Source organism: Oncorhynchus clarkii, chromosome 32 (assembly GCF_045791955.1).
Source record: "Oncorhynchus clarkii lewisi isolate Uvic-CL-2024 chromosome 32, UVic_Ocla_1.0, whole genome shotgun sequence".
Classification (NCBI taxonomy): domain Eukaryota; kingdom Metazoa; phylum Chordata; class Actinopteri; order Salmoniformes; family Salmonidae; genus Oncorhynchus; species Oncorhynchus clarkii.
The window spans coordinates 37,915,903-37,943,199 of record NC_092178.1 but is presented as its reverse complement, the minus strand read 5'-3'; the positions used below and the strand labels follow the sequence as shown (position 1 = coordinate 37,943,199).

The 27,297-nt window shown below is 44.1% G+C and overlaps 1 protein-coding gene across 1 annotated transcript; it reads left to right on the top strand.

Annotated features, from left to right (window-relative positions):
- The first annotated feature begins 2,900 nt into the window (after positions 1-2,900).
- LOC139391963 (SET domain bifurcated histone lysine methyltransferase 1a) lies at positions 2,901-25,345 on the top strand. Its single transcript, XM_071139569.1, is given in 25 exon segments — positions 2,901-3,417; positions 3,644-3,733; positions 3,899-4,039; positions 4,759-4,986; positions 11,562-11,608; positions 11,762-12,287; positions 12,423-12,502; positions 12,504-12,603; positions 12,718-12,901; positions 16,528-16,601; positions 16,956-16,966; positions 16,968-17,027; positions 17,029-17,089; positions 17,229-17,414; positions 17,649-17,730; positions 18,282-18,552; positions 18,975-19,003; positions 19,265-19,404; positions 19,619-19,897; positions 20,184-20,353; positions 20,588-20,676; positions 20,878-20,967; positions 20,969-21,026; positions 25,107-25,166; positions 25,313-25,345. Coding segments are annotated over 25 exon segments (3,606 nt in total).
- The last annotated feature ends 1,952 nt before the right edge of the window (positions 25,346-27,297 follow it).

The following is a 27,297-nucleotide window of genomic DNA, read 5'->3' as shown; positions in this document are numbered from 1 at the left end:
CTTCCCCCTACACCCAGGTTCTGTTGTCTTAGGTCATAAATTCCATGAGGAGACTCTCCTCAGGGTCAGGCAGTATAGAGAGAGGGTTTCACAGTAGAACAAAGGAACTTCTTCTACATCACAGAACTTGAGAACTGAACAATATCCTTGTTTTGGAGAATGTGTAAATGGTCGGTGGAGAAATCAGCTACGACCGGTCCGTTTTGTTTTATGATTGTGACCTCAGGAAAGACGATACAGCCACATTACCATAACTCTGTTTATACAGGAGCCTCCATTATGAGGCTTGCATCTAATTATTGTATAAAATGAATGAGTAAAGATTAAACTATTTGTGAAATTGTGCCATGTGATTTTAAACCGTTAATGTGAGAGAATTGTATCCACTATAAATGTTAGTCATTGGCCCTTCCCATGAGCACAGACATTGATCTGGCGTCATGGGACATCCCTTTTCTACTGTTACGAATACAACCCCCACCTGAAGGAATTCCCTTTAGACCATGCCTACCTCGGTCAGCTGAAGGAGCTAAGGTTGAGTAGAGACCACAAGAATCTCAGTATAAGCTAAGGTTGTAATGGTTGTTGTTAACTCTGAGACTATCGATTCCGACAGAATAAGAGCAACTCTTCGATACTAATTACTAGTCAGCAGCTAGGAATTATGTACCATTGAATGTGAAGACGGACAACTGCTGAAACATGTATTCTATAAGAACATTTCTGAATGGGACTCTGAAGTATCCATTCTAACCACGTAAGACTCCTTGGAAGCAGATGGAGAGACAAGCGGATGAACTTTCCAACAGAAAGACGGACGATTCCAATAGAGCTCACGACGACACACTTAGCGTAAAATATATATTGATTGCAATTATTCCCAAATGAGTGAGCGTTCATGTGCAAAGGATTAGCATTTCAATCAATATAATTATCAACTGTGTAGTGACTCTTGTCTTTCGCACCCTTTTCAGTCCACACCCACTTCCCTTTGTCTACCAAGTCGCCATATCGGCTTAGCCCACTAGGAAACATCCCCTATAATTTCCTTGTAACCATATGTTTGGTGATGCATTTCTGTGCTTAGTTAGTTAGTAAATAAATGATTAAGACAATTGATGTGTGGATGATTCATAGTGAAGGCTGGGTTCGTGCAGATAACCAACAATTTACGACGTTTGGAATGAGACTAACGTGAGGTAAAGAATAATTCATTAATTAGAAGACTAATTGATCAGACATTAAAATAATCTGAAGAGTTATATTAGGAAAATTATAACTTTGTCATCTGAAGATTTTCCTTGGGGCCCCGACTTCCTAGTTAACTACATTTACATGATTAGTTTAATCACGTAATTTTAATTACAGAGAATTGCTTTGATAAGATAAGTCTTCAATTTAATGATGCCAAAGACACGACACTATCGTGTGTGAAAAGCCCAGGAGGGTGGCCGTTTCTGATATACTGTATCCGGCGCACATGGCAACAACAACCATGCCACGCTCAGTAGCTTAGGTCACTCGTTTTGCCCATTCTACTGTTCAATAAAACAGTAACTGAATGCCTGTCTGCCTGCTTTAGATAGTGAGTCACGTGGCTGGCTGTCTGCAGGAGTTGATTTTAGAGCAAAAATATTTGAGTGATAGGCTCTTTTAAAATTCTGCACCTGCAATTTACCTGCAAATGTTTTATCATTACACAAAAATGAATGTGACCCCCTCCAAAAGCCAGACGGAGATTAGTAAATTAGACACACATTCGGTCCTTTATATAACTGTAGCAGTGGAGGCTGCCTCTTAATGTCTGGAGTGAATGGAATGGTATCAAACACAAGGAAATCATGTTTGATGTATTTGATACCATTCCACTGATTCTGCTACAGCCACGTCCTCTCCAATTAAGGTGCCACCAGCCTCCTGTGAACTACAGCATAGGCTAGCCTACCTGTCACAAGACAAATCTTGCCATGAAGATGTTGCATGCATTGTGAACTGCACTCCGTACTGAGATGCGCTGTCTGTCCCCACCCTGAGTGTTGATGATTGATCATGCAGGTATTTATTTATTTTTTATTTTACCTTTATTTAACTAGGCATGTCAGTTAAGAACAAATTCTTATTTTCAATGACGGCCTAGTTCAGGGGAAGAATGATAGATTTGTACCTTGTCAGCTCGGTGGTTTGAACTTGCAACCTTCCGGTTACTAGTCCAACGCTCTAACCACTAGGCTACCCTGCCGCCCGGTAATAGAAAGGTCCTAGAGATGCCAGGTTTACACATCGCATATTATTTACCAGTTCCATTTCATGTCATGCTGTTCACATAAATAATTGACTCATTACTCAGTTATTTATCCCGGGAAAAGGCAGTGAGTTTGGCCGGTAAACCTCGTTAACCTGGCTCCCGCTATTCCCAAACTCTATCCTGGGGCCTCCTGGGGCCTCCCCCTGGGTACACGTTCTGTCTTTCGCCCTAGCACTATACAGCTGATTCAAATAGTCAAAGCTTGATGATGAGTTGTTTATTTGAATTGGCTGTGTAGTGCTAACGCAAAAGACAGAAGGGAAAGCAAGGGTAAGCAAAACGGATTGGGATTGAGGGAGATGTTGTTTGAATGGGAACAGTCTTTGGCGTGACCCTCAATCCCAATCCGTTTTGCTTTATTCTTTCCTCCACCTCTTATCTTTTTCTCAGTTGCTGCTCCTGAAGAAGGCACAGCTACAGACAGTGACACAGAAGATGTGAGAACTAAGCCAGATAGGATTCAAATGTGCTCACACACACACACACACACACACACACACACACACACACACACACACACACACACACTTCTACGTGTGTGGTCTCGGCCATGCTCCTGACATGCTCTTCTCTCATTCTTCCTTAGTACAATGACATGGCAGATGACACGGAGAGCATGCCATCTTCTTTAGCTGTGACCACCCCTACTGTAACTGTTGTCCCAAGTGAAGCCTCAGGCTCTAGTGATACCCCAGCAACTCGCCTTGCACAGTCAGAGTTTGAACCACCAAGTCCACAAGAAGACGACGACGATAATACTCCTCCATCAAAATCCAAAAAGGTTTCAACAAAACATCCAGAGGCCAGCAAATGTGGACGGCTGAGAAAAGGTGAAAAGAGGAGAGAATCTCCCCAAGCCAAACACAAATTTGGGTGCTACATTGAAGACTTGGCTCCTGCCCCTACAAATCCTTCTGTGCCAATGAAACCACAAAAACCCAGAACAGGTGACTCCTCTGCATCAACAAAACAGCTGAACTCGAGCAAAGCTGGCACAGCTTCCCCACCAAAATCACAAGAGCCCAGCAAGAGTGACAAATCTGCTCCCAAACTACAAGAGGCCAGCAAAAGTGGTTCCACTGCCCCATCAAAACCACAAGCGGCCAGAAAAGGTGAGTTATGCTTTGCATTAATGGACTGACCTTGTTTTACATTGATCTTCTCTAAATTGCTTTCTACCTCATGTCAATGATATCGTTAATGATGATCTTTAGTGCTCATGGTGATCTTCTCGCTCCCTGATTTAGAAACAGCCACTCTGTTTGTGGTGACCAGCGTGTCGCAAGCTCTGACCCATGCACCCAACCCTGCGACTCAGCCACCCCCTTGTCCTCATAGAGGAGGAGATCAAGATTGACACGATGGTCCTGGCCAGGAGGAGGACCAAGACCTGGCACCACGGCAGGATTACAGAAATCAAACCAACAGGTAAGAACTCACCCAACCACCGGTTAGTCCTGTTATTGTATATCATTAAATGTCCTTTACAGATTTCTTAGTTTTCTCCATGCTCTCTATATCTCAACCATTGATGCTCCACAGAAAATGGAGGTGGACTTTAGCGAGAAGCATGCTGTCAGGGACACCACATAGCCTTTGACCACACCGCTTCGCTGGAGCAGCTGTACGTGGACGTGCGATTGGTGGCCAAGTTCAAGGATGTCCACCAGTCCTTGTTCTGCTCTGGCATTCTGGCTGAACTCCCCAACCGAAAGAACCGCATGAGGTATGAGCGTAAAGATAGTGTGTGACTGTGTGTGCAGGGCCGCCTGCTCATTAGGCAGGATTAGGCGACCGCCCATTATGGTAGCTTGACGAGGGCAGTATTTTCTGAGCTAAACTGACCAAGACGCACCTCGCAACAACACATGATTCTGTCCAAAAACAACAACAATTTCTCTCAACCAGTGGCATATGGGCTTTTTAGGTGAGCGCTGATGCCGCCCTTTGACGAGCAGTACCCACTTAGGCAGGGACACAATATTGAACTTGTCCGTTCGCAGCGCGCCTCTCCAGGGTGCTCTTGGAGAAACGCATCGCTACAGTGCTCCACCAACATTCCGTGAAAAAACCTATTGTGTATCCGTTGTAGCATGTGATATATAGCATGTGATAAGAGTATTGCCCAGCACTGCCAGAGCATTCCTCCTGCCCAGCGCTGCCAGAGTCTCCCGTCTGTCCGGTGCTGCCGGAGTCTCCCGTCTGTCAGGAGCTGCCGGAGTCTCCCGTCTGTCCGGAGCTGCCGGAGTCTCCCGTCTGTCCGGAGCTGCCGGAGTCTCCCGTCTGTCCGGAGCTGCCGGAGTCTCCCGTCTGTCCGGAGCTGCCGGAGTCTCCCGTCTGTCCGGAGCTGCCGGAGTCTCCCGTCTGTCCGGAGCTGCCGGAGTCTCCCGTCTGTCCGGAGCTGCCGGAGTCTCCCGTCTGTCCGTAGCCGCCGAAGTCGCCCGTCTGTCCAGAGCCGCCCGTCCGCCAGGAGCCGCCGGAGCCGTCCGTCAGCCAGGAGCCGCCGGAGCCGTTCGTCAGCCAGGAGCCGCCGGAGCCGTCCGTCAGCCAGGAGCCGCCGGAGCCGCCCGTCACTCCGGTACTGCCGGAGTCATCCTTCACGCCTGCACTGCTGGAGTCTCCCGCCTGTCTGGTGCAGCCGGAATCTCCTGTCCATTCGGGACCCATTGCTAGGGTCCCCAGTCCGAGGTCAGCGGCGAGGGTCGCCGCTCGAAAGAGGCCACGGAGGCGGTTGAGGAGGTGGACAAAGACTATGGTGGAGTGGGGTCCACGTCCCGCGCCAGAGCCGCCAACGCGGACAGACACCCACCCAGACCCTCCCCTATAGGTTCAGGTTTTGCGGCCGGAGTCCGCACCTTTGGGGGGTTACTGTCACGTTCTGACCTTAGTTCTTTTGTTATGTCTTTGTTTTAGTATGGTCAGGGCGTGAGTTGGGTGGGTTGTCTATGTTCGTTTTTTTGTGATTTGCTATTTCTGTGTTTGGCCTGGTATGGTTCTCAATCAGAGGCAGCTGTCAATCATTGTCCCCTATTTAGGGAGCCTGTTTTCTATTGTGTTTCGTGGGTGATTATTTTCTGTCCTTGTGTATGTCACCAGACAGGAAGGACTGTTTCGTTTCGTATCATTCTCGTTGTTATTTTTGTTTTAGTGTTCTGAGTTGAATAAATATCGTCATGAACACATACCACGCTGTGCTTTGGTCCGATCCTTGCTACTCCTCGTCAGAAGAAGAGGACGAGCATGACAGCATTGACTGTATAGGGTTTAATGCCAGACAACCTTATCAGATTATGCAACATTTACTGTATTTAGAGTGGGTTGATACTCTTATTTTGTTTTACCAAAAATGTGGGAATCAGAACATGTGGAATTGTGACAATGTAGACAGAGATGCCCTCTACACTGTCCTATATACATTGAGTGTACAAAAAATCCATGATACACTGACCAGGTGAATTTAGGTGCAAGCTATGATTCCCTTATTCATGTCACTGGTTAAATCCACTTCAAATCAGTGTAAATGAAGGGGAGGAGACAGGTTCAAGAAGGATTTTTGAAGCCTTTAAACATGGATTGGGTTTACGTGCCATTTAAAGGGCAAACGGGCAAGACAAAAGATTGAAGTGCCTTTGAACGGGGTATGGTAGTAGGTGCCAGGCCTACCGGTTTGAGTGGGTCAAGAACTGCAACGCTGCTGGGTTTTTCACACTCAACAGTTTCCCCGTGTGTATCAAGAATGTTCCACCACCCAAAGGACATCCAGCCAACTTGACACAACTGTGGGAAGCATCAGAGTCAACATTGGCCAACATCCCTGTGGAATGCTTTCTGACACCTCGTAGAGTCGATGCCCTGACGAATTGACGAGGTTCTGCGGGTGAAATGGGGTGCAACTCAATATTAGGAAGGTGTCCCTAATGTTTTGTACACTCAGTATAGAAACGTATTGAAAGGGGCATCTCCTCCTCATGGACTGCACCAGATTGTTCCGTTTTTGCTGTGAGATGTTACCCCACTCTTCCAACAAGGCACCTGCAAGTTCCCAGACATTTCTGGGGGGAATGGCCCTAGCCCTCACCCTCCGATCCAACAGGTTCCAGACGTGCTCCATGGGATTGAGATCCCGGGTCTTCGCTGGCCATGGCAGAACACTGACATTCCTGTCTTGCAGGAAATCACGCACAGAATGAGCAGTATGGCTGGTGGAATTGTCATGCTGGAGGGTCATGTCAAGATGAGCCTGCAGGAAGGGTACCACATGAGGGATTAGGATGTCTTCCCTGTGACTCACAGCATGGAGATTGCCTGCAATGACAACAAGCTCAGTTTGATTGATGCTGTGACACACCGCCCCAGACCATGACGGACCCTCCACTTCCAAATCGATCCCGCTCCAGAGTACCTCGGTGTAACGCTCATTCCTTCGACGATAAACGTGAATCCGACCATCGCCCCTGGTGAGACAAAACCGCGACTCGTCAGCAAATTGCAGTCCTGTCTAGTCCAGCGACGGTGGGTTTGTGCCCATAGGCAACGGTGTTGCCGGTGATGTCTGGTGAGGACCTGCGTTACAACAGGCCAACAAGCCCTCAGTCCAACCTCTCTCAGCCTTTTGCGGACAGTCTGAGCACTGATGGAGGAATTGTCTGTTCCTGGTGTAACTCGGGCAGTTGTTGTTGCCATTCTGTACTTGTCCGGCTGGTGTGATTTTCAGATGTACCGATGCTGAGCAGGTGTTGTTACACGTGGTCTGCCACTGAGAGGACGATCAGCTGTCCGTGATGTCTCCCTGTAGCTCTGTCTTAGGCATCTCATTAGTACGGACATTGCAATTTATTGCCCTGGCCACATCTGCAGTCCTCATGCGTCATTACAGCATGCCTAAGGCACGTTCACGCAGATGAGCAGGGACCCTGGGCATCTTTATTTTGGTGTTTTTCAGAGTCAGTAGAAAGGCCTCTTTTAGTGTCCTAAGTTTTCATAACTGTGACCTTAATTGCCTACCATCTGTAAGCTGTTAGTGTCTTAATGACCATTCCACAGGTGCATGTTCATGCATCTTTTTAATGGTTCATTGAACAACCATGGAAAACAGTGGTTTTTTTTTAAACCCTTTACAATGAAGATATGTGAAGTTATTTGGATTTTTACGAATTCTCTTTGAAAGACAGGATCCTGAAAAAGGGACGTTTATTTTTATGCTGAGTTTAGCATGATTATTAGACAGGTGTACCTTCAGCTCGGCCTGGGGACAATAAAATTACACTCTAAAATGTGCCGTTTTGTCACACAACACCATGCCACAGATGTCTCAAGTTTTGAGGGAGTGTGCAATTTTTATTTTTATTTTACCTTTAACTAGGCAAGTCAGTTGAGAACAAATTCTTATTTTCAATGTGGGTTAACTGCCTTGTTCAGGGGCAGAACAATAGATTTTTACCTTGTCAGCTCGGGGATGGACCACAGAGTGAACAAAAAGCAGCCAATAAGTGCTCAGCATATGTGGGAACTCCTTCAAGACCTGTTTCCATCTCACCTCAAAGATGCTCTTGAGTTTGGTCAGCAACAATGTTCAGATATGCTGCTGCATTCAATCGTTGCTCAATTGGTATCAAGGGACCTAACGTGTGCCAGGAAAACATTCCTCACACCAGTACACTATTGCCACCAGCCTGTACCGTTAACACCAGGCAGGATGGATGCATACTGCAACAGGAATCAGGATTCGTCCGACCAGGCGATGATTTTCCACTCCTCAGATGTCCAGTGTTGATCGTGTGCCCACTGGAGCCGCTTCTTGTTTTAAGCTGATTGGAGTGGAATCTGGTGTGGTCGTCTGCTGCAATCGCCTATCTGTGACAAGGATCGACGAGTTGTGGTTTCCGACACCACAACACCACTGTTGCACTGTTATTTGTCCGTTTGTGGCCCTCCTGTTAGCTTGCATGATACTTGCCATTCTCCTTCGACCTTTCATCAATGAGCAATGGAAGACCAAAAAGATCATCAAGGACAACCACCACCCGAGCCACTGCCTGTTCACATCACCACTGTTCACCCCACTATTATCCAGAAGGCGAGGTCAGTACAGATGCTTCAAAGCTGGGACAGAGAGACTGGAAAAACAGCTTATATCTCAAGACCATCAGACTGTTAAATAGCCATCACTGGCACACTGGCTACTTTAGTACAGGTATATACTCTATTCTATTCTACTATATCTTAGTCTATGCGGATCCGACATTGCTCATCCAAATATTTATATATTCTTAATTCCATTCCTTTACTTTATATTTGTGTGGAGTGTTGTGAAATTGTTAGATATTACTGCACTGTGGAGCTAGAAACACAAGCATTTAGCTACACCCGCAATAACATCTGATAAACACATATGTGACCAATAAAATTTGATTTGATAAGCTGTTTTTGCCCCTCAGAACTCCGCTGACTGGATGTTTTTTGTTTGTCGCACCATTCTCTGTAAACCCAAGACACTGTTGTCATGACGTGGCCCTCTTTGGGTATAGCGAGTACCCTCCCCCGCTCTGTCACCACCTCTCTCTTCCCCCTACACCCAGGTTCTGTTGTCTTAGGTCATAAATTCCATGAGGAGACTCTCCTCAGGGTCAGGCAGTATAGAGAGAGGGTTTCACAGTAGAACAAAGGAACTTCTTCTACATCACAGAACTTGAGAACTGAACAATATCCTTGTTTTGGAGAATGTGTAAATGGTCGGTGGAGAAATCAGCTACGACCGGTCCGTTTTGTTTTATGATTGTGACCTCAGGAAAGACGATACAGCCACATTACCATAACTCTGTTTATACAGGAGCCTCCATTATGAGGCTTGCATCTAATTATTGTATAAAATGAATGAGTAAAGATTAAACTATTTGTGAAATTGTGCCATGTGATTTTAAACCGTTAATGTGAGAGAATTGTATCCACTATAAATGTTAGTCATTGGCCCTTCCCATGAGCACAGACATTGATCTGGCGTCATGGGACATCCCTTTTCTACTGTTACGAATACAACCCCCACCTGAAGGAATTCCCTTTAGACCATGCCTACCTCGGTCAGCTGAAGGAGCTAAGGTTGAGTAGAGACCACAAGAATCTCAGTATAAGCTAAGGTTGTAATGGTTGTTGTTAACTCTGAGACTATCGATTCCGACAGAATAAGAGCAACTCTTCGATACTAATTACTAGTCAGCAGCTAGGAATTATGTACCATTGAATGTGAAGACGGACAACTGCTGAAACATGTATTCTATAAGAACATTTCTGAATGGGACTCTGAAGTATCCATTCTAACCACGTAAGACTCCTTGGAAGCAGATGGAGAGACAAGCGGATGAACTTTCCAACAGAAAGACGGACGATTCCAATAGAGCTCACGACGACACACTTAGCGTAAAATATATATTGATTGCAATTATTCCCAAATGAGTGAGCGTTCATGTGCAAAGGATTAGCATTTCAATCAATATAATTATCAACTGTGTAGTGACTCTTGTCTTTCGCACCCTTTTCAGTCCACACCCACTTCCCTTTGTCTACCAAGTCGCCATATCGGCTTAGCCCACTAGGAAACATCCCCTATAATTTCCTTGTAACCATATGTTTGGTGATGCATTTCTGTGCTTAGTTAGTTAGTAAATAAATGATTAAGACAATTGATGTGTGGATGATTCATAGTGAAGGCTGGGTTCGTGCAGATAACCAACAATTTACGACGTTTGGAATGAGACTAACGTGAGGTAAAGAATAATTCATTAATTAGAAGACTAATTGATCAGACATTAAAATAATCTGAAGAGTTATATTAGGAAAATTATAACTTTGTCATCTGAAGATTTTCCTTGGGGCCCCGACTTCCTAGTTAACTACATTTACATGATTAGTTTAATCACGTAATTTTAATTACAGAGAATTGCTTTGATAAGATAAGTCTTCAATTTAATGATGCCAAAGACACGACACTATCGTGTGTGAAAAGCCCAGGAGGGTGGCCGTTTCTGATATACTGTATCCGGCGCACATGGCAACAACAACCATGCCACGCTCAGTAGCTTAGGTCACTCGTTTTGCCCATTCTACTGTTCAATAAAACAGTAACTGAATGCCTGTCTGCCTGCTTTAGATAGTGAGTCACGTGGCTGGCTGTCTGCAGGAGTTGATTTTAGAGCAAAAATATTTGAGTGATAGGCTCTTTTAAAATTCTGCACCTGCAATTTACCTGCAAATGTTTTATCATTACACAAAAATGAATGTGACCCCCTCCAAAAGCCAGACGGAGATTAGTAAATTAGACACACATTCGGTCCTTTATATAACTGTAGCAGTGGAGGCTGCCTCTTAATGTCTGGAGTGAATGGAATGGTATCAAACACAAGGAAATCATGTTTGATGTATTTGATACCATTCCACTGATTCTGCTACAGCCACGTCCTCTCCAATTAAGGTGCCACCAGCCTCCTGTGAACTACAGCATAGGCTAGCCTACCTGTCACAAGACAAATCTTGCCATGAAGATGTTGCATGCATTGTGAACTGCACTCCGTACTGAGATGCGCTGTCTGTCCCCACCCTGAGTGTTGATGATTGATCATGCAGGTATTTATTTATTTTTTATTTTACCTTTATTTAACTAGGCATGTCAGTTAAGAACAAATTCTTATTTTCAATGACGGCCTAGTTCAGGGGAAGAATGATAGATTTGTACCTTGTCAGCTCGGTGGTTTGAACTTGCAACCTTCCGGTTACTAGTCCAACGCTCTAACCACTAGGCTACCCTGCCGCCCGGTAATAGAAAGGTCCTAGAGATGCCAGGTTTACACATCGCATATTATTTACCAGTTCCATTTCATGTCATGCTGTTCACATAAATAATTGACTCATTACTCAGTTATTTATCCCGGGAAAAGGCAGTGAGTTTGGCCGGTAAACCTCGTTAACCTGGCTCCCGCTATTCCCAAACTCTATCCTGGGGCCTCCTGGGGCCTCCCCCTGGGTACACGTTCTGTCTTTCGCCCTAGCACTATACAGCTGATTCAAATAGTCAAAGCTTGATGATGAGTTGTTTATTTGAATTGGCTGTGTAGTGCTAACGCAAAAGACAGAAGGGAAAGCAAGGGTAAGCAAAACGGATTGGGATTGAGGGAGATGTTGTTTGAATGGGAACAGTCTTTGGCGTGACCCTCAATCCCAATCCGTTTTGCTTTATTCTTTCCTCCACCTCTTATCTTTTTCTCAGTTGCTGCTCCTGAAGAAGGCACAGCTACAGACAGTGACACAGAAGATGTGAGAACTAAGCCAGATAGGATTCAAATGTGCTCACACACACACACACACACACACACACACACACACACACACACACACACACACACACACACTTCTACGTGTGTGGTCTCGGCCATGCTCCTGACATGCTCTTCTCTCATTCTTCCTTAGTACAATGACATGGCAGATGACACGGAGAGCATGCCATCTTCTTTAGCTGTGACCACCCCTACTGTAACTGTTGTCCCAAGTGAAGCCTCAGGCTCTAGTGATACCCCAGCAACTCGCCTTGCACAGTCAGAGTTTGAACCACCAAGTCCACAAGAAGACGACGACGATAATACTCCTCCATCAAAATCCAAAAAGGTTTCAACAAAACATCCAGAGGCCAGCAAATGTGGACGGCTGAGAAAAGGTGAAAAGAGGAGAGAATCTCCCCAAGCCAAACACAAATTTGGGTGCTACATTGAAGACTTGGCTCCTGCCCCTACAAATCCTTCTGTGCCAATGAAACCACAAAAACCCAGAACAGGTGACTCCTCTGCATCAACAAAACAGCTGAACTCGAGCAAAGCTGGCACAGCTTCCCCACCAAAATCACAAGAGCCCAGCAAGAGTGACAAATCTGCTCCCAAACTACAAGAGGCCAGCAAAAGTGGTTCCACTGCCCCATCAAAACCACAAGCGGCCAGAAAAGGTGAGTTATGCTTTGCATTAATGGACTGACCTTGTTTTACATTGATCTTCTCTAAATTGCTTTCTACCTCATGTCAATGATATCGTTAATGATGATCTTTAGTGCTCATGGTGATCTTCTCGCTCCCTGATTTAGAAACAGCCACTCTGTTTGTGGTGACCAGCGTGTCGCAAGCTCTGACCCATGCACCCAACCCTGCGACTCAGCCACCCCCTTGTCCTCATAGAGGAGGAGATCAAGATTGACACGATGGTCCTGGCCAGGAGGAGGACCAAGACCTGGCACCACGGCAGGATTACAGAAATCAAACCAACAGGTAAGAACTCACCCAACCACCGGTTAGTCCTGTTATTGTATATCATTAAATGTCCTTTACAGATTTCTTAGTTTTCTCCATGCTCTCTATATCTCAACCATTGATGCTCCACAGAAAATGGAGGTGGACTTTAGCGAGAAGCATGCTGTCAGGGACACCACATAGCCTTTGACCACACCGCTTCGCTGGAGCAGCTGTACGTGGACGTGCGATTGGTGGCCAAGTTCAAGGATGTCCACCAGTCCTTGTTCTGCTCTGGCATTCTGGCTGAACTCCCCAACCGAAAGAACCGCATGAGGTATGAGCGTAAAGATAGTGTGTGACTGTGTGTGCAGGGCCGCCTGCTCATTAGGCAGGATTAGGCGACCGCCCATTATGGTAGCTTGACGAGGGCAGTATTTTCTGAGCTAAACTGACCAAGACGCACCTCGCAACAACACATGATTCTGTCCAAAAACAACAACAATTTCTCTCAACCAGTGGCATATGGGCTTTTTAGGTGAGCGCTGATGCCGCCCTTTGACGAGCAGTACCCACTTAGGCAGGGACACAATATTGAACTTGTCCGTTCGCAGCGCGCCTCTCCAGGGTGCTCTTGGAGAAACGCATCGCTACAGTGCTCCACCAACATTCCGTGAAAAAACCTATTGTGTATCCGTTGTAGCATGTGATATATAGCATGTGATAAGAGTATTTGACCTTTTTCTGTAGCCTACGGGCTGGGCTGTCACACATTTGATCTCCAATGTAATGAGACGGAAACTTTTTACATCATGCATGTTTCCCCGATCAAATAGCCTAACCTAAATGACACCAAAGCGAATAGAACATGTGCTGACATGTTAACAAACATATCCTTAAAAACAGGACATGTGAAAGTAAAATGGACAATAAGGTTTCATCCCATGGGCTAAATTGTCATGATCAGTGGTTTCAAGTTTGTATCCATGAGCTGGTCATAGCTAAAAAATTAAATACTTCTGCATTTCCCGCTGTGTAAACACATTGCAAATAGGCTCAGGATAACTCCTGATCAAGTTGGGTTGCTGATATTCAGAGCTAAAATAGCCAAATGGATTCATCGTGGGATTCAGGAATAATAAAGCCAATACAACGGCCTGTTTTTGTCAAACGGTGGGCCCAGGGTCATTGCCAGGATTTTGGGGCTGCTTGGAAAGGCTGTTCAACCTGTCTCGGCATGTAGAAATTGGCCAGGTCGCAGTTGTAAATGAGAACTTGTTCTCAACTAGCCTACCTGGTTAAATAAAGGTCAAATAAAAAAAAGATCTTAGTTCTTTAAGTTTCAGTTTACTGAAGGCACGTTCACCTCCAGCAACTGTTATAGGCATTGTACAGAAGATTCACACCTCTCCAAAAACACCCTGTAGCTGCATCTTGTGGATGGCATTTAGGAACTCTACAGGAGGAAGACCATCTGGAAAAAGTGGCAGCGTATATCGTCTTTAGATCTCGCACTTCATTTTCAAATCCATCTGAGATCTTTGGAGTACTTGTTTCTCAATTTGTGGCAAGCTACACATTTGGTTTCCAGTCATTTTCCTAAATGTACACATTGGTTAAAGTCCTCACATATAGCTGCCATCGTGTGGAATCTCTTGTCCAAATGACTGATTATACTATCCAGGGCTATATAAAACACTGTGTTGCAAAATCCATTGTCTGACTTCTGTTCCTTTGCTATGTCATCTTCGGTCTCATCGGGGAAATGCTTTCTTTTTTTTTATTTTCTGGCGGCTCCTTTGTTCACTGTGAAACTGAGCATTTGCACCCATTTCATTTGCCACCGTGGAGGCTTCTGCCAGAAGAGCGTCACCATTGATTACGCAGAGCCTGTATTTCTTCCTGTAGCGCCTTAATGTGAGCTGCTTCAGTGTCCAGAGGAATATTTCCTGACGGAAGAATTAGGCTTCTATTCTCAATACACTGCAAAACTTTTTCCCAGAAAGTGAGCAGGAGGATTGCCTTGAAAGACATAAAGTAGCTTTTTCAGACCTTTTGCCTCTGATTTGGCTTCGTTTGTCAGGCTGCAGGTAGCAAGAAGCATGTCTAGGGCCATCTGTCAAGATGGTAAATGAGTTGCCGCTGGTCGGACCGCAGCAATACGTGCACTCCATCAAATAGTGTCTGAAAGGCGGTTATGACAGCAGCCAGTCTTTTCCTTGAATGGCCCATCGCTCTGGGCTGGCACTGAACAGATGGTTCACACAGCCCCCCAAAAAGTTGATACTTCTGGGCACGGCTGAGCTGCATGTACACCCACAAGATTAGGAGTATGGTAGGCACAAGGTATGTGGCCAGTGGATTCTTCAGTGGTTTTATACTGTGTGCTTGCACTCAATCATTTTAGAAATGCTCTGGTAGTTTGTCATACAGTCTCCTCCATTTCACTGATGATATCTTATAGCCATCCGTACTATTCAGAGAACTGGGTGATTGTTTACTTTGCTCATGAGAAAAATAAACACATGGAATGCAATATTATGCCTTTACACTCTTACTATAAATAAGCCAGTCTCTCTGTACCTTTTCTCTTCTGTTTGCGGACTTACTGTACTGTAAATAGTTGGGGAATGGCTTGTCATCTGTGTCTGGGGGCATGATTTTGTACAGTTCTGTCTCCTCACCAAACCTGTTGGCTAGTCTGCGAACAATAGCTTATTTTTCATGGTATTGTACTTTCTCTGGCCACAGTGCTGGGTAATCTAAAACCTCATCTTCCTCACTTCAAATCTGTCCACACTCTTCATTTCCCTTATTGCTTGTTCAGTCTCTTCTTGTCACTCCTTCACTGGCCCTTCTGCTACTCTTTAACTCCTCTTCCTCCTCCCTGCTCTCCTCTGCATCAGTCTGTCTGACAGCTTTCTGCTGAGATTGTGCCAACCTGGGGCTCTCTGGGCACTAGGAGGTGAGTAAACAAAGGGAATGTTAGGGTTAATGTTCGCTCCTACAAAGGTTACCATACAAAAAAATCTACTACTAAAAGTAAAAATGTTTTCATTATAGTATCCATATCAAATAGAATACGTATTTAAGTGTGTCTAAGTCATCATGTGCCTAACTTTACAATAAAAAATTGGTCTAGTTATGCTGCTGCTGCTACAAAACAACTTCCTCACCCCCAAGGTCCGTTATACGTTATATATGGTTATATGTTTTAATTTATCCAATTTTTTTTTTTTTTTTTGTCTAACATTTTTTAAATGATAAACAAATAATTTTCTAAACATTTAGGGGCCCCTACCAGGATAGGGCCCCATGAATCATGTTTCCCCCCCTTAATGGCCTCCCACATAGATGGACATTCCTAAAATTCAAATTCAGGCGACACTGTAGGATATACCTCAGTAAGGATGGACCGACGCTGATGCCCTTTGGGTGTCTTTTTTTGATGTTCACGGACAATTCATTTTGTCCGGTTTGGAACAGCCTTGATTTGGACCAGAACATAGACGTCTCTAAATGACGTCTTTTCAACTTCATTCATTCAGAACCCAAAAAGGATTTCAAAGTCTGGAAAAATAAGTATTTTAGTTGTCTTTTTAACGTCAATTTTCTTTGGTCTCGCTTGTAGACGACGCACAACAAGCTGCAGTCGATCTGCTCTACCTCGACCCTCCTCCGGACTCCCCTCAAACCCCACGTTGATGGGCTGGCCTGGTCTGTACCGGGCCATGGGCGGGTTGGGGGTACACCTTGATGTAATCCTTGATGAACTCCCTGTTGGCCTCATCCTCTATGTCCTCCCACAACCTCCGGCAGAACGGCAAGGACCGGCCCCGTGTTTGTTTGTGTGTGATTTAGCTATTGTGGGTGTGGTTGGATGATGATATATGGAAACATAATGCTAAATATGATTCATCATTGCCTTAGTAAAGCTCTGTTGCGCTTCCCCTTGTGTTTCAGGTTCCGGATCTTTTTTGATGACGGCACACCTTCCTATGTAGGCTTGCCGGATCTTCACATTGTTTGCAGACCACGTAAGAACAGCCTCGGACAATTGTTTTCTATCTTTAACGTATACTCAATACTTCTTGGCTCAATTCTGTTTGATCCTCCTACCAAATGTAAGATGTCTAATTCAGATCCAACTGTTCTCTCCTAGTTGTTAACTCCACCTGTGTGACAATACATGTATATTCCAATGTAATACTCTTTTGAGTTATATACATTTTTCAATTTGTTGGCTTGTATGGAGCAACAAAACTCATACTGTGGCTGTTGTCATACAACAAGTTTAATCTGCAAATGTAGGTGTTGGTGAGACACTTGCAGGGAAACGCACATACATACCCACACAAACTAAGCCTATTGTTTCTCTCTATCGTCTTAAGTGCCAAAGGTTGTGGGAGGACATAGAGGATGAGGCCAACAGGGAGTTCATCAAGGATTACATCAAGGTGTACCCCCAACCCGCCCATGGCCCGGTACAGACCAGGCCAGCCCATCAACGTGGGGTTTGAGGGGGGTCCGGAGGAGGGTCGAGGTAGTATACAAGGTGAGAATCTGTAACCGCTTACGCTGTAACCATTTAGTGAAGTGATAGTGATTGACTTGCAGTATATTGTGCTTGGTATTCTGGTTATGCTTACCTAACTAAAGTCTAGTTCTTCACTGACGCACATATAATGCCAATCCTTTTTTCCTGTGTGTGTGTGTGTGTTCTCAGGATGACGAACATAAGGAATGGTTGTATCGAGGCTCTTTACGCCTGGAGCATATGGCCAACATGAAGAAACGTGTTGAGGAGTCAAAGGATAAACCAACAGTGACATGGCCCAACGCTGGCAAATATCTGTCTATCAGTCTCTCTTTACCCCGCTGTCTCTGTGTTAGTGTGTCCTGTAGATAAATATGAACACGTCTACAGCCTTGTCTGTCTGACTGAATGGGCATCGAAGTCAGCCGTCTGTTTCCTTACATGGTGTGCACGGTACTTTGAATCATTCCTGTATTTGGATTCGTATAGTGGACAACGTGTTTATTTCGCGAGTGCACGCTCTCTTTGTCCACCACCCAGGGGGGACCAGTTTCGACTGCTAATACTATCCACACGACCAGCACGGCCGCTGCCAGCAAACCTCACGTCACCGCCTCAGCACCCTTAGGGTGAGTACAATTTATGTCTCTGTGTTTATACTGTGTTGCTGTACTATTTTAAAAAGAGAGTCTTGCACAAATTTCATGAATATGTATTTCCTGCATGCATTTATAATGAGGTTTTATTAGGGCTGGCAGGTGGCCTAGCGATTAGAGCATCGGGCCAGTAACCGAAGGGTTGCTAGTTCGAATATGTGACGGCTCGGGATTCGGGAGTTTAGGGAGTTTTTCCAAAACCACCGTGCTTCTACACCTGCATTGATTGCTGTTTTGGGGTTTTAGGCTGGGTTTCTGTACAGCACTTTGTGACATCAGCTGATGTAAGAGGGGCTTTATAAATAAATTTGATTGAAAGCACTTAACCATAATTGCTCCTGGGTCACCGTCAATAATGGCTGATCCTGCTCTTGGGGGGGGGGGGGGGGGGGGGATATGCAGAAAACAAATTCCCATTTCACACCACACGCTTGTCTAGGTTACACACTTGTACATGTGTGAAACAGGACAAATATAAGCACTCCCTATTTGACCTTTAGTCCTTTAGTCCATCCTTGTTTCAGAACGGCAACATTTCCTAGTTCGTTCATTCTCCCTCAAACCCATGTCATCTTCTCCCTGATCACGTCAGGAGGCCCTATGGCCAGAACCGTTCAACCGACTGTTATCACAGCTAAAGGTTCAGTCACCTTCACCCTCCACCGTTGCTGCCCAGCCTGCCTGGAATGCATCCGGTCAAAGGTTGAGGCCAAGCACCGTGGACTCAACCCGCTGCTCATCCCCCTGCTCTGCGAGTTCCACCGCATGAAGTGCCACCGCCGGGTCAATAACAAGGTGGGGGTGGGTTGAAGTTTCCCTAGATGTTGATCTTAGGTCAGTTTAGCATTTTCCTCTCTAACGGTTAAGGTTAGCATGGGGTGAGGGGGCTGATCCAAGATCTGTGCCTAGGGGTAAACTTCTCCCCAGGTCAATTAGGTGAGCACCGAGATGACTGGTCTATCTGGAATGTCATACTTCATGATACAGAACTCTGCCATTACCTATAGTGATGACTCCGCTGCTGGTGCTACATCGTGCCAGACACTGCTATTTTTAACTGGAGAGTTGGGAGCAGAGCAAATGACACATTTCCAATGTAACAGATGGAAAATTATGCATTCTGTTGTCATCCTATAGTCATACTGCTTGTAGTTATTAAAAACTCTGGTGTGGTTATGTTCTCTTTGTGTTTTCTCACCTTCCTCCGTCTTTCTCAGACGTATTTCCACATCTTCTACCAGTCGCCGTGTGGCCTCTTACTTACACTGGTGAGCCGGAACTAGGAACCCAACCTAACCTGACAGACAGACTGCTGTTAAGGTTGACTTCTGTTGATTACATACACTACTAGTCTTTTGTCTGTTGGGCATCCTTTTAGTGCTCAATGCCCAAGACCTCTTCTAGTGTTACTCTCTTCCATTCTCTCCTTCTACTATTGCAATGTCTTTCTTCCGGTTGTACTGCACACAATGCTCACAACTTTTCCCTTTGCCATCTCTCCCCTTAGGGATAACTTAGGGATAATCATGAACAAGAAGAGTTTGGGGACAGAGGGCAACGTGTACGTGGTCAACCTGAACCACATAGAGGGAGCTGAGAGCAAGGAGGGTTACGAGAGTGAGACGTGCTGCTCCGACAATGAGTCAGGTACAGACACGCAGAGAGCCTGGACTCACCGGCAACTATAGGATAGATTTTATGTTATCTGTGTATTATCTTTTTTTTGAATGCAAAAAAAGAAATTGGGTTTCCATTTCGATTCATGAGTTGTAAATGCACATACCCAGTGGACACACAGGGAGTGCAAAGAGAAGCAACAGAACTGAGCATCTCTAATGTTGCGGCCTCTGTTCCCCATCAGGTTCAGAAGAAGAGTCCATAGAAGGCGTCAACAGTGAGCATGATGACTGTGATGACGAGGGCAAGGATGAGGAAGAGGGAAACCCCGAGAAAGAGAGGCGACGTATGATGATGAAGAACTCTGATGACGAAGCTGAAGAAGAACCCGATGATGATGAAAATTATGAGGACAAGGACTACGATGTCAGTGAAGATGATGGCGACTCTGACTTCAGGCACAATGTCTCCTCTATGGAGAGGAGCTACGTCACACGCAGGCATGCCAAAATACTACAGGAGGGTAAGAGGAAACTACAGTATATACAGAGAAGTATATATACGGAATGAAAAACAAACATTGAGGGCAACGAAAAGGTTACTGAGGTTTAGTAGAGTATTCATTCTTATTTGGTTTGATAAATGTTGGTTTCTCAAAATACTGTCGGAAGGTAGAAAAATAAAGCACAGACACAAATATAGACGGAAATGTGTTCATGAACTCTCCACTTTTATTTCTGAATTTTTAAAATAAGTTATAGGACTTTGGTTCCCAGACTCATCAAATGACTCACAAAATGACTCTCTAGACCCAGCGAAGAAATCGGGCTCTGACGCCAAGTCTTCTGACCTGCAGGACGGTACAGCAGAGGGAAATGACAAGCAGGCCTCAAACGCCACAAGGCGTTTCTTTGATGGCGAAAAGTCATGCTACATCATTGACGCAAATCTGGAGGGGAATGTGGGTCGCTACCTCAATGTGAGTCATGAGGAGGAATAATCAGAGGGTATCGTGTTGGATAGTATGCCGACTGTATGATTTGCCCTATACCCATACTTATCAGAGATCCGTCAACTCAGCATCTTACCCAGGTTACAATAAAGGGCAGGACTAAACAACGAATTTCATCCTCCAATTTCATCCTCCTACTCGTCATGAATGGGGATAAAAATTGTCATGAAGCTCACATCCACTGTGTCTCTCTCCCTACAGCATAGCTGCCACCCAAACCTGTTTACGCAGAATGTTTTTGTGGACACACATGACCTTCGATTCCCCTGGGTGGCCTTCTTCACCAGCAAGATTGTGACCTTCTGTTATGACTCATGGGATATTATATATTGCTTGTGCTAATGGTTGGTCTTTTGAGAGGCAAAGCCAGGATTAATACGGGTTCTGCTCATGTCTGTGGCTCTATAACAAATGCCCAGGGGGACTAAAGCATGTGCATTCTAATATGCACTTCTGTATATTGATCATAATATTGTCTCTGTGTTTTTCAGGCGCATCAGAGCTGGTACAGAACTGCCGTGGGATTATAAATGTGAGCTTGGTGTGAAAAGGTCGTCAAGAATCCTAAATTGTCGCTGTGATCGAGTGTAGGGAAAAGTTAAGAATGCCCTTTACATCTTCTTCCAGCTTCACCCCTGAAGTAAATTTAGGAATATACTGTAGGAGATGGTCTAGTTGTTGTATTTTAAACCATGCAGAGGTTTTTGTTCATATTACGATTCTTAAATTGTGCTTGAATAAATTAATTCTGAAGTATTGTCTCCTAGTTAAATAAAAAATATTGAAATGTCCTTTTCAGCATTCCTAATTTATTCTGCCCCAAATAATATTTCGTTAAACTATATTCTCACATTTTCCTTAAATGTTTCCAAAGAAAATGTTTTGTAAATGTATTAAACCATCAAGCAGTTGTGGAGGTCTGAACAAAGACAGTTGTGAGAGAGAAATTACATATTTACCTGATTTGTTTGATATTCATAGTTAACGATTTATATAGTTAACAAATAGTAAGACATTTCTGTTCTGTTAATGCTGTGTTTCTGTAAAGGGATGGTTTCCACTCTAGCTTCCTCCAGTTAGTCTGGGCGTATTGTCAAGAAATGGGTTTTGCGAGAGATCGCTTGAGCTGACAGTGACTTGGTGATAACCTACAGCTGGCATTCCATAGACAATATGTGGTGTGTGTGACCCGAGATGGAGATAGCCTGGAAGTGTTTAGAACCATCCCTCATTGTCTCATCTTCATCCTTGCATCTGGGAAACTAAGCCGGGTTGGGAGTAAAACAACATCCCGTGCAGATAACCAGGAGATGAACCCAAGGTGGCTTGTGGTGCCCCCCACCTGATCAGCATGGGAGGGATGGAACCAGCCATGACTAAGCAATTTTAGTGTCAGCTATATAAGAACTCTGCATTGTCTGTAAAGGTTAAGCTCTCGGCAACACACCTTCGTGTGCGGTCGACTGCTTCATTATTGCAATAATTAATAGATATTAAATAAAGATGATTGTTTGAAGAAATGACAATGTGTCTCTCAGTATACATGAATTTCCACAACACAGTACAGTAAGTCTTTGGTCTGGCTGCGGCTGGAAGAGTGGGGTTGTTTCAGTAGCTATGTTTCCAATAACTTGTCCATTTATTTTGTTGAAGACATTTAGAAAGTTTGCATAGAAAATAGAAAATAGACAACTGCCTGGTAGGATGTGTTTCCAACAGGGTAGTGGTAAAAATACTGCAGTCCAGACAGATCATAAAGTAATAGGGCTGACTGTAAAAATGTGCAGTGATGAGAAGTTCCCACTGATGGTTATTAGAAATTGAATAATTAATTGTTATTGCATGATTAAAAATGTTTAAAGACTATAAATTCTGTTTATTGGAATTTAGCTACCTCTAACAGAGAATATGGGAAATATTGGGAACTGACATTTTAAATCTGTACAGCCTGTATTACTTATGGGGAGCAGCTTCCTTTTAAGGTGTGAGGTAACTGAGCTCTCTGATATCACCGATATTGAGCATCTTGATCTTAATGAGAAGGCTAAATTGAATGCTTTTACAGCAGTGGTTCCCAAACTTTATAGTCCTGTACCTCTTCAAACATTCAACCTCCAGCTGCGTACCCCATCTAGCACCAGGATCAACACACTCTCAAATGTTGTTTTTTGACATTATTGTAAGCTTGCCACACACACTATACGATACATTTATTAAACATAAGTGTGAGCTTTTGTCAACCTGGCTCATGGGAAGTGACAAAGAGCTCGTATAGGACCAGGGCACAAAAAATAATAATCAATAATGATGCTCTTTATTTAGCCATCTTACATATAAAACCTTATTTGTTCATCAAAAATGGTTAATAACTCACCACAGGTTAATGAGAAAGGTGTGCTTGCAAGGATGCCAATAACTCTGCAATGTTGGGTTGTATTGGAGAGAGTCTCAGTCTTAAATCATTTTCCACACACAGTCTGTGCCTGTATTTAGTTTTCATGCTAGTGAGGGGCTGAGAATCCACTCTCACATAGGTCTCACATAGGTACTAAGTATTTAGTCAGCCACCAATTGTGCAAGTTCTCCCACTTAAAAAGATGAGAGAGGCCTGTAATTTTAATCATAGGTACACTTCAACTATGACAGACAAAATGAGAAAAAAAATCCAGAAAATCACATTGTAGGATTTTAAATTAATTTATTTGCAAAGAGGGAGAACTTGCACAATTGGTGGCTGACTAAATACTTTTTTGCCCCACTGTATGTGGTTGCAAAGGGCATCAGTGTCTTATCAGCGCGATTTGCCAAGGCAAGAAACTCTGGGCACAGCCCTATCCAGAAATCTGGCATTGGCTTCTGATTAAGTGGACTGGAGGCAGGGCATGAAAGGGATAACGAATCCAGTTGTTTGTGTGGTCTGTTTTGGGAAAGATCTAGAAGAAAAAGAAACGCACACCTATTAAGACGAGGTGCTGGCTAGCGGAGTGGAAACTTGAAAATAAAAGAGAGCCGCACACTCTTGGAGCTCAGATGCAAAAATGTAATACCAACGTTTCGACAGCCAAGCTGTCTTCATCAGGGTATGGATGACTCGTTTATATAGTGTCAAAAGACACAGGTGTCTGTAATCATGGCCAGGAGTGGCCTAATATCATTGGTTAATAATCAAATATTAAAATGTCATACAAAGAACTGCATACAAACAAATGGATAGCATACGATCATAGATTAATTTGACTATACAAGTTTACACACAATTACAATGGCAAAGTCACAGTAATCACAAGAATGGCTTCAGATCAAAGTCTACGTTGAGACCGAAGGGCGCAATGGTCTTTAAATTAAAGATCCAGGCAGCCTCTCGTTTTAACAATAAATTATCAAGGTCACCCCCTCTCCTAGGGAGGGTGACATGTTCGATGCCAATATAACGCAGAGACGAAATCGAGTGGCCTGCCTCCAAGAAGTGGGCCGCAACTGGATAAGTAAAGTTTTTACACCTAATGGTGCTACGATGCTCTGAGATACTACTTTTAATTCGCGCTTTGTTTTACCTACATAATTTTTACCACAAGGACAAGTTATAAGATAAATAACTGCCTTTAGTGGAGCACGTAATAACACCTTTTATTGGGATCGATTTCCCTGTTTGTGGGTGTTTGAAGGATCTACATTTATAAGTGCCATTGCATTGAGCACAGCCATTACATTTGTAATTTCCATCCAGTAGGGGCGCAAATAGACGTTGTTTAGGAATATCTTGGGGTGGTAAATCAGAGTTTACCAATTGGTCTCTGAGATTTCTGCCCCGCGAGAATACGACCAAGGGAAGGTCCAAAAACACATTACTGAGACTATCATCGGATTTTAGGATGTGCCAATGTTTGTGAACAATTCCCTTAATTTGTTCAGAGCACTTTGAATAGCGGGTAGTTAGAACGCAAGAATGCGTCTTTTTGCGAGACTGACCTTGAAAAAGGTCATGTCTCGTTTTGTTTTGAATTTTCTCAATGGCAATATTAATCTGATAATTCTTGTAGCCCCTCTCCTTGAACTTTCTTTGCATCTCAGCCATATTTCTGTCGAAATCGGACTGTTTTTTGCAAATTCTTTTGATTCGACAGAATTGGCTGTAGGGCAAACTGTTTTTCAAGGGAAGTGGGTGACAACTGTTTTGGGAAAGAACCTGCGTAATTGCGTACCCAGGTCACCCAGGTGCTTCGCTATATCACATTTGTCCGTAAGCTTGAGTTCATTTGCACACAAAAAAATCATACAATGATGGAAAGACCTGTGTGCTTTCCTTGTTAATGCAGACAGAAAAGAGCTCCAAATTCTTAATCATAGCCTAATTTTTGTCCTGCACATTGAATATAGTTGCGGAGAGTCAATCCTGGATTCAGATCATTCAGGCAAGAAAAAACATCACCCAGATAGGGCAGTCGTGTGAGAAACTCGTCATCATGCAAGCGGTCAGACAAGTGAAAATTATGGACAGTAGAGTGAACTTTAAGCTCGTCTCTCAATTCCAAAAAATGTGTCAATACCTTGCCCTTTGATAACCAGCGCGTATGTTGTAAAAGCGTTACATGATCGCTGCCCATATCATTGCATAATGCAGAAAATACACGAGAGTTCAGGGGCCTTGCTTTAACAAAGTTAACCATTTTCACTGTAGTGTCCAAAACCTCTTTCAAGCTGTCAGGCATTCCCTTGGCAGCAAGAGCCTCTCGTGGATGCTGCAGTGTACCCAAGTGGCGTCGGGAGCAACTGCTTGCACGTGAGTTACCACTTCACTATGTCTGCCTGTCATGGCTTTGCGCCATCAGTACAGATACCAATACATCTTGACCACCAAAGTCTGTTCGATGTTACAAAGCTGTCCCGTACTTAAAAAATATCCTCTCATGTTGTCCTTGTTTCCAGTGGTTTGCAGAAGAGGATGTCTTCCTTAATTGACCCCCCATAAACATAACGGACATACAGTTGAAGTCGGAAGTTTACATACACTTAGGTTGGAGTCATTAAAACTAGAGGTCGACCGATTATGATTTTTCAACGCCGATACCAATACCGATTATTGGAGGACCAAAAAAAAGCTGATTTTTAAAATGTATTTGTAATAATGACAATTACAACAATACTGAATGAACACTTATTTTAACTTAATATAATACATCAATAAAATCAATTTAGCCTCAAATAAATAATGAAACATGTTCAATTTGGTTTAAATAATGCAAAAACAAAGTGTTGGAAAAGAAAGTAAAATTGCAATATGTGCCATGTAAGAAAGCTAACGTTTAAGTTCCTTGCTCAGAACATGAGAACATATTTTTCTACAACTTGGAGTACACCTGTGGTTTATTCAATTGATTGGACATGATTTGGAAAGGCAAACACCTGTCTATATAAAGGTCCCACAGTTGATGGTGCATACCAGACAGAAGCCACTCCTCCTTTGCCTAAAGGCACCTGAAGGACTCTCAGTACACGAAAACCAAATTCTTTAGTCTGAACTTTTTGGCCTGAATGCCAAGCATCACATCTGGCACCATCCCTACATAAAGCATGGTGGTGGCAGCATCATGCTGTGGGGATGTTTTTCAGCAGCAGGGACTGGGAGACTAGTCAGGATCGAGGGAAAGATGAACGGAGCAAAGTACAGAGAGATCCTTGACGTAAACCTGCTCCGGATCGCTCACAACCTCAGACTGAAGGTTCACCTTCCAACAGGACAACGACCCTAAGCACACAGTCAAGACAACGAAGGAGTGGCTTCGGGACAAGTCTCTGAATGTCCTTGAATGGCCCAGCCAGAGCCCGGACTTGAAAAGGCACATGACAGCCCACTTGGAGTTTGCAAACTTTCTTTATTGCCACAAATTATGATTGCCGAATACTTTAAAACTATAAGCTCAACTCTACATTTAATTGTAAATGCCTACTGCTTGCAACATTTAAATGTAAATGTTTAAATGTGAATCCCAGAAATGTCCCATACGCATATCAAGAAGCTGATAAAACAAAAACAGCATGATCATTAAACAGGTGCACCTTGTGCTGGGGACAATAAAAGGTCACTCTAAAATGTGCAGTTTTGTCACACAACGCAATGCCACAGATGTCTCAAGTTTTGAGGGAGCGTACATTTGGCATGCAGACTGCAGGAATGTCCACCAGAGCTGTTGCGAAATAATTTAATGTTAATTTCTCTACCATAAGCCGCCTCCCACGTAGTTTTAGAGAATTTGGCAGTATGTCTAACCGGCATCACAACTGCAGGCCACATGTAACCACGCCAACCCAAGACCTCCACATCCGGCTACTTCACCTGCAGAGAACGTGTATGGTGTCGTGTAGGGGAGTGGTTTGCTGATGTCAACTATGTGAACAGAGTCCACCATGGTGGGGGTGGGGTTATGGTATGGGCAGGCATAAGCTACAGACAACAAACACAATTGCATTTTATCTATGGCAATTAGAATGCACAGAGATAACATGACGAGATCCTGAGGCCCATTTTCGTGGCAGTCCATTGCTGCCATCACATCATGTTTCAATATGATAATGCACGGCCCCATGTCACAATGATCTGTACACAAGTCCTGGAAGCTGATAATGTCCCAGTTCTTCCATCGCCTGCATACTCACCAGATATGTCACCTATTGAGCATGTTTGGGATGCTCTGGGTCGAAGTGTATGACAGCATGTTACAGTTCCCGCCAATATCCAGCAACTTCGCACAGCCATTGAAGAGCAGTGGGACAACATTGCACAATCAACAGCCTGATCATCTCTATGTGAAGAAGAAGTGTCACGCTACATGAGGCAAATAATGGTCACACCAGATACTGACTGGTTTTCTGATCCATGCCCCTACCATTTTGTTGAAGGTATCTGTAACCAG